This window comes from Bos mutus, chromosome 17 (assembly GCF_027580195.1).
Source record: "Bos mutus isolate GX-2022 chromosome 17, NWIPB_WYAK_1.1, whole genome shotgun sequence".
In the NCBI taxonomy this organism is placed as follows: Eukaryota; Metazoa; Chordata; class Mammalia; order Artiodactyla; family Bovidae; genus Bos; species Bos mutus.
In genome coordinates this window covers 20278708-20290376 of record NC_091633.1, presented here as the reverse complement: position 1 = coordinate 20290376, position 11669 = coordinate 20278708, and the positions used below count along the sequence as shown (strand labels likewise).

General features: G+C 58.3%; 1 protein-coding gene across 1 annotated transcript; it reads left to right on the top strand.

The window, feature by feature from the left end:
• The first annotated feature begins 233 nt into the window (after nt 1-233).
• CDK2AP1 (cyclin dependent kinase 2 associated protein 1) lies at nt 234-10816 on the top strand. The gene is made up of 4 exons (XM_070386274.1): nt 234-590; nt 5369-5466; nt 7131-7257; nt 9991-10816. Exons 1-4 carry the CDS (start codon nt 536-538, stop codon nt 10056-10058), a joined length of 348 nt encoding a protein of 115 aa, XP_070242375.1. The 5' UTR covers nt 234-535; the 3' UTR covers nt 10059-10816.
• The last annotated feature ends 853 nt before the right edge of the window (nt 10817-11669 follow it).

The window sequence follows — 11669 nt, the reverse complement described above, 5'->3', positions numbered from 1 at the left end:
AGTAATTCCGCAATCCTACCTAGCTTTAGAGAAAAAAAGAAAAAATTAATCGCTACAGCAACAAATCTCCAGGCACCGCCAGCGCAGCAGAAGAAAGGGACCCAGGTGGGCCTCGGGCGCTGCCAGGACCCCAGCCCCCCAAACTTTGCCAAGTTGCGGGCGCCTAGTGCGCCCGGAGGCGCGGGGCGCGGCCGCGGGCGGCACCGCCCCCTGACGCCCGGCCGCGGCGCGCCGGGCCGCCCCCTCCCGGCCCCGGCCGGCCCCGCTGGCTCCGCTCAAAGTTTGCGGCCGCCCCTGCGCCCGCGCGCCCGCCCGATGTATGGGTGATATACTGCAGCGGGTGTCAGGGTGAGGGACGGCCATATTTGCCGGTGCGGCCCGAGCCGTCAACAACAAAAAGTGCGCGGGAGCTCGGCGGGCGCACGGACGGGCGCACGGACGCCGGGACCGCCTCGCCGTCGCCGGGTCTCGCCGCCGCCGCCGCCCTCGCGGGCCGGGCCCCGCTGCGCCCCGGCGCACCCCGCCGCTCGGGGGGATGTCTTACAAACCGAACTTGACCACGCACATGCCCGCCGCCTCCCTCAACGCCGGTGAGTGAGTGCGCCCCGCGGGCCGCGCGCGCCGCGCCCCAAGTGCAGCCAAGTTGGGGGCTCGCGCGCCCGGCCCCGGCCCCGGCTCCCGGGGGCCCGCGGCGGCCGGGGTCGGCGGGCACCGGGTCCCGGCCCGGGGCAGCGCGGCCGCCGCCGCCATGATTCCGGCGCGCGCGCTGCCAAAGTTCGCGGGTGCGCCCCGCGCCACGCCGGGCCTGGGGTCGGGCCGGGGCCGGGGCCCGGGTCGCGGGCGGCCGCCGCGGTCCCCCCCACGCCGGCGGCCGAGGGCTCGTGGGGAGCGCGGCGAGCGAGGGCGGGGGAGGCTTTCTCGGCTCCTTTTTCCTCCGGCTTTTGGGCGGCTCGGCGAGGGCCCCTGCCGGCGGGAATCGGGAGCGGCCCGGTCGCGCCGGGAGCGGGGCGCCGGGAGCGGGGCGCGGGTCCGCCCTTGGGGACCTGAGGGGCAGGCCCGGGCGGGGGGGTCCAGGCGGCAGGGGTGCACGTGAGCAAGGCCGGGCCACGCGCAGGCGGCGCTGCGGGGCTGCGAGAGCGCCAGGTTGCAGCCGCTCCCGAGGGCGGGGGGCCACTGGGGTCACCGGCGGTGCAGGGGAGGTGGTCTCTGGACGCCTGCCCGGCCTGGCGTGGGGGAGCAGGTGCCCAAAACGGGGCGCACGGGAGGTCCCCTCAGGCGTGCGCGGAGTGAGAGAAGTTGGGGAAGACCGGGGGCTTCGGAGTTGCCTGCAGGCAGAGGGCGGGGGAGGCATTGCAGCTGGGGTCCCGGCTTGGAGCCCCCAAGTCTGGGTTTAGAGGGGCCTCCTCCAGGAGCCGTGCTCTCCCTGTGCTGGGGCTGAAGCTGGGCGGTCCCAGGAAACTCCTGCATAAGTTGTCCGGCAGCTTTAGGCTGAGCCCGGGGGTCTTGCCCCAGAGACCAGGGCGGGGGCGGGGTGTGTGTGTGGGAGGGGGCACGCGGGGTGTGTGTGGTTGGTGGTAAAATTTTGTGGGGTTCGTAGGTGACTGACTCGGTCCCCTCTCACAGAGGTTCTCCTTTAGACTCTTGGTGGGAAACTTCCAAAAAAGCGAGGTGCATGGAGGTGGGGGTGGCAGCAGGGGCTTGGCAGGGAGGAAATGGGCCTCGCTGGTCAGAAGTGCCACGCTGGCAGTTGGCCGAAAGTTTTGGGCCTTGTCTCCTAATGTTGACTCGGTAACTCCAAAATCTGAAGGGCGCCCCAGAAAAGCTCTAAGTGTATATGCATGTATGTATATACCTATACATAGGTGTATATAGGGGTGTGTATGTTTAACTTCTTAGAGATTTGGGGATTGGAAAGGGTTAAGATTCAGGGTGTGGATGGCTGTGGGGTTAGATAGTTGAGTTGGTCAAGTGTGGGCTCTGTCTGAGCCCCAAGAGAAAACGGCCCCTATTTTCAGCTGAAATGTTCTCATCTCTGGGGTCTGCACACCTTAAGAAGCAGGCTTTGTAGCCAGTGTTTCTCACTGCCTCCCTCATCTGACTCTGGGGTGGGATGGGTGGAGGGTCTTGCTGCTGGCCCAAGTCGGGGGGAAGTCTCAGGCTGCCCTGGTGCAGTTGAGGCAGGGACCCTGAACCTGGCGCTTTGGGGACTGGGGTCCCAGAGGGAGCAAGTCACCCGCTTAGGCGCCCTGAAGCCCTACTCTGGGCTGGCTAACACCTGTGCCCAGATGGTCTTCCTTCTCCTGTGGTGAACTCCAGGAGGAGCGCTGAGGTCTCCAGATCTCTGGTGTTCGGGTGAGGGGCCGCCCCTCCTCCGCGTGGACCCCTTTAGAAAGCCCGCATCTCCCTGTGCCATTTGCATCCAAGATGGACTCTCCGCTGCCGCTCCTCCGGCTTCCTTGTCATCATCCCTCACGCCCTCCAGCCCTGCCTCCTGCTCGCGAGTTGCCAAGCCGCGGCCTGGCCGGCGGTGGCAGTGGCGGAGTTAGACAAAGCCCCCGCCTCCCCGCCAGAGAGCCCCCCCAGGCGCCCCAAGTGGCGGGAAGGCCGCCAGCTCCCCAGGCCCGGGCCGCTCTTTGTCTGGCGTGGGGGCGGGGAGCCGCGCCTGGCCCCAGGAGCTGCTGGCCTTTGCCAATCCCTCCCTCTGCTCAGGGCCCTCCCTGGTCCCCGCACACTGCGCGCATTGTCTGCGATGCTCCGAGACGACCGCGCTCACGCCCTGTCTGGTTTTCTCCTTGGCCTTGGGTAGCCGGACTGCCGGCCCTCTCTGTGTCTGCAGGAAGCTGCGGGCATGAGTGGAACTTGGGGCCCCTCTGCCAACTCTTCCCAGAGCCACAGACACCCCCCTCTGAACACTGAGCAAAGGACTGGCTCAGAGTCGGGTCGCCTACCTCATCACCCAGGTGGTAGCAAAGTCAAGCTCTGGGCTCTTGCCTGACTTCTCCTCCACACCGCTCCCACGCCCGCAACCCATTCCTTCTCCCTCTCTCAGGGCCTAACCCCAGCACTGTGGAGGAGCAGGTTCTAGAGCCTTTAGACATTCTGTTGGGAACTATTACCTCAAACAGATGGAGAAACTGAGGCCAGAGAGAGAAGGGCCATGTCTTAGGTTCTGCAGCCCAGTATGGCGCAGCTGGCCTGTTTCCCAGTCCAGACCCTTGCCTGCAGGAGAGAGGATGGGTCAGGAAGACAAGACATACAGAATGTAGTAATAGGAGGAGGAGGGCAGGAGGTGGGGCAGAGAATGCACTCATCTCCTGCCCAGGAGCTGGAATCTTCTAGATGCCTTGAAGAGCTGAGCAGTGCCATGGACCCCCCCCCCCCCGCCCCCACCCACTCTTGCCTTTAGCATCCCAGCCTTACAGAGAGAAGTGTAAGAACTTGCAGTCTTGGGACTTGAACCCTGGCCTGGGGCAGTGAAGCCTGAGCTACCCAGACCACACTCACCACCCACATCAGAAGGCCAGGAAATTGGGGTTTGGCTGATGTGGCGAGGGGAGCTGGGGGGGGGCACCTGCTACGTTCCCTTGCTCTGGCCATTGCACACCCATGGTTGCCTCGGATGGTGTTAGAGACGTGAGTGTAGCTCTTTGCACAAGTGTGTGAGCAGCCCTTTTTAGAGGTATGGCAGCTGGGTGCTGTGCTCAGTCCCCAACTTAGAGGTGGCAGAATCTGTGTTTCCTGTCTGGGCATCCCATGCTTGGGCATGAATCTGGGCCCCAGTGGAGAAATCCAGGGCCAGTCAGGTTGGGTACAGAACTGTCCCCAGCTCCTGGACAGAGGGACAGGTGTGAGGTGTTAGCCTCTTCTGTGCTGTGTGGCCTTGGGGCAGTGCCCACCCTCTCTGGTCCGTGTTTCACTCTCTGCAGTGAGGGGTTCCAGGGCCCCTTTAGCTCTAGCAGCCTGAGCCCCTGAACTTCCTTCCTTTCCTGCCCCTCCCCTTACCCACACCAGATGAGCAGCTGGTCGGTTTGGTCGGCCTGGCACCAGCTGTCCATCCCCAGGGCCAAGTCTGCAGAGCCCGCTGTGTGCGTGAGGGAGAAAGAGAGAGAGAGAGAGACCGTTTGGCTCTGGGGGCGGGAGGCAGAGGGGAAGCTGCTCCCAGGCCAGGCGTGGAGGAAGGCGGGCCGCTGCTGAGGAGGGCTAGGTAAATTCTCCATGGTTACCGCTGTTTGTAATTCCGCAGGACATCCTTTACCCGCTAATGGCCACTTGGACGCCATTATGGGTCTGCTTGCTTCCAGCTCCTGAGCTGGAGCTGGAATATTCCTTGCTGCGGACCTCCCCATCCCCCATCCAGGAGACTTCATTCTGAGCCAGGCCCTGGCCCCACGTGGTCCCTCCGCCGAGGGACAGCATCTTCTAGTGTGACAGTCCATAAGTCGGGTCTTACTCCTCCCCTCTGGGGGCATAAGCCATCCAAGCATAGATTCAGACTGGCGAGAGTCTGGTTCCCTCTTTGGAGAGGAGTGACGGGAGCTCAGAGAGGTTGAGGGACTTGCCCAGGGATACACAGGCTGTGATGTGCTCCTGATTCCTGACTTGGTGTCCAGTGAGCTTCTCAGGTGGCACTAGTGGGAAAAGAACCACCCCCCACCTTCAGCCCCACCAATGCAGGAGATGTGGGTTTGGTCCCTGGGTCGGGAAGATCCCCTGGAGGAGAGCATGGCAACCCACTCCAGTGTTCTTGCCTGGAGAATCCTATGGACAGAGGAGTCTGGCGGGCTACAGTCCATGGGGTCACCAAGATTCAGACACGACTGAGCACACACACACACCAGTCCCCAGCCAGGGTTGGGCCTCAGAACTCTAAAACCTTCCCCTGTCTTCCTCACTGTAGAGTCTAGCAGAAGTCTGGGCACACAGGAGATGTATTAGCCGGAGTGTGGACCAGCCTTAGTAGTAGGTGGGCTCTTGAGGCATCCATGGGTCCCTAGGGTGTCAACCTCTGAGGCGCAGGACCCAGGAAAGGAGACTTGAAAGGATTAGGCTGATATTGCAGCAGATTTCTTCTTTGTTCCGAGTCCTTGATGGCATGAATGGGAAGGAGCTCTGTGATTGATTAGCAATGTCTGCTGGGGTCGGGGGTGTGAAGGGCAGCGGTCTGTTAGCTCCTTTTTACTGTCAGTCCTTTAGGCCAAGTGTCAGCCACCACCAAACTGGAGGATGGGAGGAGGGTTCTCTGTCCTCGGAGACAAAAGACCATTGTTGACGGCACGAGTCCTGGGCAGGGGGACTCAGAGTCCTTACCTTGGCAATGGCTAGTTAGCCAAGGCTACTGGATTACTGACTTCTGTCTCATCCCCCACAGCTGGGAGTGTCCACCCGCCCTCCACCAGCATGGCAACGTCCTCACAGTACCGCCAGCTGCTGAGTGACTACGGGCCGCCATCTCTCGGCTACACCCAGGTATGGCAGCGGGGGTGATGTGAGGTGTGGGGGACCCAGGGGGCGGCCTGGGCACGGAGGGGAGGCAGTAGAAGGAGTAGAAATGATGGAATGGCGTGGTTACCCCAGCTTCCCCAACCCAGGGCGCTGCTGGGCTCGTGTTCGGGGCTCAGGGCCTTGGAATGGAGAAGTGGCGAGAGGTTCATGGGGGACGCTGAGTGACAGGAAGGGGTGGGAGAGCCCAGGGGCGCTGGCGGCCCGGGGAGCCACCGTCCCCATTGGGCCGCTGCCCCGTGTGTGTCCCTGGCCGGTCTCCTCGTGCCTGCTGCCTGGGCAAGTGAGGTCCGGCCTGGACTCTGGATCTGAGCTTGGACGGAGGGGAGGGGACCCTGTTCCCACTCACTCGCCACAAGATTATGGCCCCAGCAGGGAGGACGGGGCCCGAACCCTAGTGGAGCCCAGGTGGGTTCCATCAAGAGCTGGTGGCCCCTGAATTTTACACCTGGTTCCACCGGTCACAGGGCTGTGACCCTGCCCCCCTCCACCCCAAAACTAGCCGAGACTGACTTTCCCCTTCGGGTTGGGGGGGCCATCAGTGGAGGCAGCTTCCCCTCCTTAGGAAGTGCTGCCTTGAGGGGGGCGGGGGGGAGCCTGGGCCACCAGCCGAGAGATTCTCTCCCGTGGCTGCAACTCGTGTTCCGAGGTCGCCACGGAGTTCGGCCCTGCCCTTGGGGATGAGGTGGCGGCCCGCTGCCATGCCCCGCCAGGCCCTCCTGCCCCTGGAGGGGAAGCGGGTGGGGTCGAGGGCCCCCCTGAAGAGGTGGTGGCTGGAGGACGGGGCCAGGCGTGGCCTGAACAGACCCCGAAGCGCCCCGGCCTTGAGGCAGCGGCCAGAGCAGAGGAGGCAGGATCGAGGGGCCCAGGGGAGGCGCCCAGAGGATGCCGAGGAGCCGGACAAGGAGAGGAGGAAGGACTGGGAGGCCAGGAAGCAGAGGCGACAGAGGCGGGGGGAGCAGGCGAGGGCCTCCCCCGGGGGAGGTGGCTGGCCTGATGCAGCTGGTGGGGGCGGGGAGGCCCGAGCAGGCTGGTGGGAACTCGGCCCCACTGATCAGTGTGCTTGCTGGGGGCAGTTGGAGGGGGGTCTGGAAGGAAAGGGTTTCTGTGTGGTGGACCCTGCTGGTGTGGGGAGGAGGGAAGACTCTAAATACATTCTGTTTTCTGTCTGGGTGGCCTTGGCAGTTTTTCTAGTCCTGCTGACCCCCAGGTGTGTCGTCCATCTCGGCCACTCACTCTGGATCCCCAGCCGTCCTGGGTTCAGTTGCCTAGCCATGGCTCCTTCCAGGAAATTCTCAGTGATCACCTTTCTGTCGACTCTTTCTTTCTTATTTGAGATGATCAGAGGACTGTCTGGAGACTGCTGGGTGGTGGCCTTGAGTGTACGAGGACAGTAGAGAGAGCCGGCTCCCTGGTCTGTAGTTGTTGCCCAGAGGGGACGTGCCTGCCTGCAGCGGAGGCATCTGCCCTGGGACTCTGGGCCGGGCCGCCCTCCCTCCGCCCCGCTGCCCCTGGGCTCGGGCCACTCCCCTGCCCTGGCCCCTTGCCACTGGGGTGCAGTGGGGTCCTGACTGTGGCGTTGGTGTCAGGTTGGGTGGAATCCTTCTGAACGCTTTCCTTTCTGAATCCAGGGCACTGGGAACAGCCAGGTGCCCCAGAGCAAATATGCCGAGCTGCTGGCCATCATCGAAGAGCTGGGGAAGGAGATCAGACCCACCTACGCGGGCAGCAAGAGTGCGATGGAGAGACTAAAACGAGGTAAGTCATGGACCCTGGACTCCCCTGGTGGGTGATGCCCTTCTGCTGGCTGACCCCTGGCACTGGCTCTCTACCAGTCTTGAAAGATCTTTTGGGGAAAACGGAGGGTGGCAAGACAGAAGCATCTCCTATGGCACAGGGGCGCTCATTTTGTTTCAGAGTGATTGTTGAGGCAGCATGAGCTAGACTGTCCTGGGGATCTGAAGGGAAGAGGTTTGGCGGCCAATTGTCAGATGAGGCATCTGAGAAGGGGCCGTTGTGACTGTTAAACCCTTTGACTGGGGCTTCCCTGGGTGGGGGTCCAGTGGTCAGAACGCTGTGCTTTCACTGAAGGGGGGTGCAGGTTTGATTTCTGTTGGGGAACCAACATCCCATAGGCTTCGAGACCAAAAAAAAGCCTTTGTACCCAGATCCTGCAGCTCTGCCTCATGCCTGCCTCACTCCCGCTGGCCGACTCTGGTCCTGGGAGCCCCAGGCAGCCCAGTACATCGGGCCCCCCCTCTGGGGGAGACCTTGGGGCCACAGGGGCCCGCATTGCCCGGTGCTGTCCTCTTTGGAACGGGGCCCCAAGGAGGGGTGTGGGGCGGAGGGTGAGAGAGCTTTGAAGTTCTTTCGTGACTGAAGAGGGAGGGAGGGCGGGAGGCTGGTGTCACCAGGAGAAAGGGACTCACGTGAAGATGTGACTGGCCAGCTGACTTCAGAAGGCAGTGAAATAGGTTGGTTGCTGCTTCACGAAGTGAAAAGGGAGTGGAGAGGAGAAAAGGATTTCTATTTTAGAAGGTGGCAGTTCAGAGCATGGTGGCTTATGTGCGAATTTAATTTTAGGAGGGTTTTTTCTTTCTTTTAAGGTTAGAGAAGCAACTTTGGAGAAAAACGAAAGAGGGGAACATTCTGTGGCTGTAAATCTGGGGCGTGACAGCAGGGGGGGCACGGCGGTAGTCAAGCCATGGCTCTAGTGATGGGCAAGGCTGGCTGAGGACAGGTGGTGACTACCTCTGTAAAGAGACTGATTGCAAAGCCAGATCAGAGAATAACAGGCATTGGTGTGGGAAGGGGAGGCTGGCAGTAGGGGCTGGAAGAGGCCTTGGGGGAGAGAATGAGCTTAACCCCAGTCCAACCACAGGGGTCAGGGGGGTGTCACTCGGCCCAGAGTCCGGGTAAACTGGAGTGCTGGTTACCTAACTGGGCATGCCTGTGGAAATGCTGAGCCCCAGAGTTTGTCTGACGGGCTATCTGCAGCCACCCAGCGAAGCTGGCGGTTCAGGTCAACACGTGGATACACCTAGCGACTGGTGCAGGGCGCATCCTGGGTGAGCACCTAGTCCCACAGTTGCCCTGACCAGTAGCTGAGGGAGCTTGCCAAGTTTACATCATAGCAAGGAAGGAGGGTCCTAGGGCATGGGGAATCAGGCACCAAGAATGCTATTTGCATTTTTATTATTCCATTTTTTGGCTGCACCACGCAGCATGCAGGATCTTGGTTCCCCAAGCAGAGATGGAACCCACCTCCCCTGCAGTGGAATCGTGGCGTCCTAACCACTGGACCACCAGGGAAGTTCTTATTTGTGTTTTTTGTTTGTTTTGTTTTTTGGTGCCAAAACCTGAGAGTGAACATTTGTGGTTTTTAACGATGGAAAAAAACTCTGTGACATGTCAAAATTCTGCGAAATTCAAACTTTAGGGTGTAAGTAGAGACTTGTTGGAACGTGGTCACACCCATCGCTTGTGTAACGTCTGGGCCCTGTCATGGTATAATGGCAGAGTGGAGTAGCTGTGATAGTTGGCTGTACGTACGCCCTTCGCTGAAAGTCTTCAGAAGCTCTGGCAAATAAGATTTGTGAGGTGGGGATACCTGAGTGACTTGGGGTGTCATTCCTAGGGCCCTCTCAGGGTCAGCTCTTAGAAGGAATAGATTCTTGGTGTCGATTAAAATGAGGTAAGTGTTTCATGAAGTTTAGTAAAGCCAAAACAAAAACAAAACCGAAACAAACGATAACTCCCAAACCATAGTGATAAAAGATGAGGGGAAAATCACATCGTAGATGGCACCAGTCCCTAGCAGAAAGGATGAAGCAGTGGACCAGGGTGGACTGATTGAGCCTTTGTCTTGTGCCCAGATCTGGGCAGGCTACCTGACACTCCCAAGTCCTTTTTAGAATTTAGGAAAAATAATGGTTTGAAAGCTCCATGGTGGGCTTCCTAGGTGGCACTAGTGGTCAAAAACCTGTCTGCCAATGCAGGAGACAAATAATGTGGGTTCGATTCCTGGGTTGGGACAATCCCCTGGACGATCCCCTGGAGGGTATGGCAACCCTCCAGTATTCTTGCCTGGAGAAACCCATGGACAGGAGCCTTAGAGGACTACAGTCCATAGGGTTGCAAAGAGTCGGACACAACTGAAGCGACTTGGCCTGCAATCTCTGTCACGGGTCCTCACTTAAAGAACTTGGGTGGAGACACTTATTCCTGGCATCTGGATGGTAACATGGTTTGTGTAGCGAGTAATGTCAGGAAAAGAGCTTGCTGGTTTGTCATCTTGAGCATGGGAAGAAATACTTTAAGGGAGATGTGATGAGGAATGTTGGCTTTGAGGGATAGGATGGGGTTTGGGTTGTAGAATGCAGGTCCCACGTTCTCTCCAATCTTAGATTTCTGCAGCTGGTCGTGGAAGGACCGCTCTCCACTCCTGGAGTTGGTGCTGCCCTCTGATGCCCGTCTCTGCTTCTCTTCCAGGCATCATCCATGCCCGAGGATTGGTGCGGGAGTGCCTGGCTGAAACGGAGCGAAACGCCAGGTCCTAGCCTTGTGAGCCTGGAAGGTTTTCCCCTTCTTCCCAGAGGAGAAGTTATGGTTCACCTCCCTTGTTCAGATGAAACTCTTGTTTTCAAAATGGTTAACCAGTTCAGTTTCTCCTCCCCCGCCCCTCCCATGGTTCACTTAGGCTCTGAATCTACAGTCTCTTTAAGATTGAGGAAAGATTTTGAAATTGATTAGGAGTTACATTTGAAATAGTTAGGAACTTCCCAGGTGTTTGTGGTTTTGTTTTCTTTTTTTAAAAGCGTTGATTCAAAAGATGCACGTAGAAGTTACCTATCTCACAGCAAACTAGTTTTGACTCTAAGATACCAGTGTCTGGTTTTCTTTTGAATACATTTATGTTAACCCAGATTGTTCTGTGTTCCTTTTCACAAGCTGATACAACTTCAAGTTTTTTAGTAGTACGGACTTGACAGCACACTTAACCTAGGAGCCAGTCCCCTCGTTGCCATACGGTATAGATTCTGCTTAATGTAACTTCTTTTTTGCTTAAGCATATTTGCATGATTAGTGCTTTTGAAGTCCATTCTAAAATGCACAAGTTATAAATACAGAAGAAAGAGCAACCTCCCAAACCAAACCTAACAAGGACCCCTGAAATTTTTCCTAAGACTGTATGTAGATTTCAGTTCTGCCTTTTCTGAGGGTTGACCCAAACATCTGGAAGAAAATGGAACTGTTTGCGTCTTTGTATTTATTACTTGATGTAATAAAGCTTATTTTCATTAACAGCTTGTATTAAGATGTGGGTTCCTTGAATTCTTGGTGATATTTAAAAAAAAACCAGCTCCTCAGTGAGAGGTGGGAGAGACTTGTCAAAGGGCATTTTCCTACCTGGTCCAGGAAGGTTTGGTGTGACAGTGTCAGTAGGACAACGGGCCAGGGATGGGATGTGTGGGGTAAATCAAAGGCAAGGATCGGGCGAAGCTGCACAGTGGATGCATCTTCACGACAGCAGGTGTAAGTGAACGCCAGGAAGGAGAGCAAGAGTAGAGGCCGTGTTACTTTTCTCTAGTTGCGGTGCATAGGCTTCTCATTGCGGGGGCTTCACTTCAGGAGCACGGGCTCCAGGGCACAGGGGTTCAGTAGTTGCGGCTCCCGGGCGCTAGAGCACAGGCTCAGTAGTTGTGGCACGTGGGCTTAGTTGCTCCGTGGCATGTGGGATTAGGGGTAGAACCTGTCTCCAGCATCGGCAGGCGGATTCTTCACCAGGGAAGCCCTTGATTCTGCCCTTCCTGAGCTCACCTCCCTTAGGCCATTCCGTGTTTAGGAACTTATCCTGTGAGCATTTTTTTTTTTTTTCCATATAATGCAGCTACTAAACTCCATCTGGCTACTTACCCTGTTCTCACCAGATGGTAAGAACTATTTGTCCTCGTGCTGGGAAAAGTGGGTTGCCTGGGATGTCCTGAGAACTCATGGGAACCCCAGGAGTGCCTTCCAAAGGGACTTTGAGGTCATCCTTCCTATATTCCTTAGGCACTGATCCCCATGTAATGAGGGCTTACTGTGGTGAGAGGTAAGGCTAAGAGAAGGGATGTGGTCAGTTTTCCAGGTACGAGGCCAGGCCCCAGCCATGATAGCTCTAAAGGCCA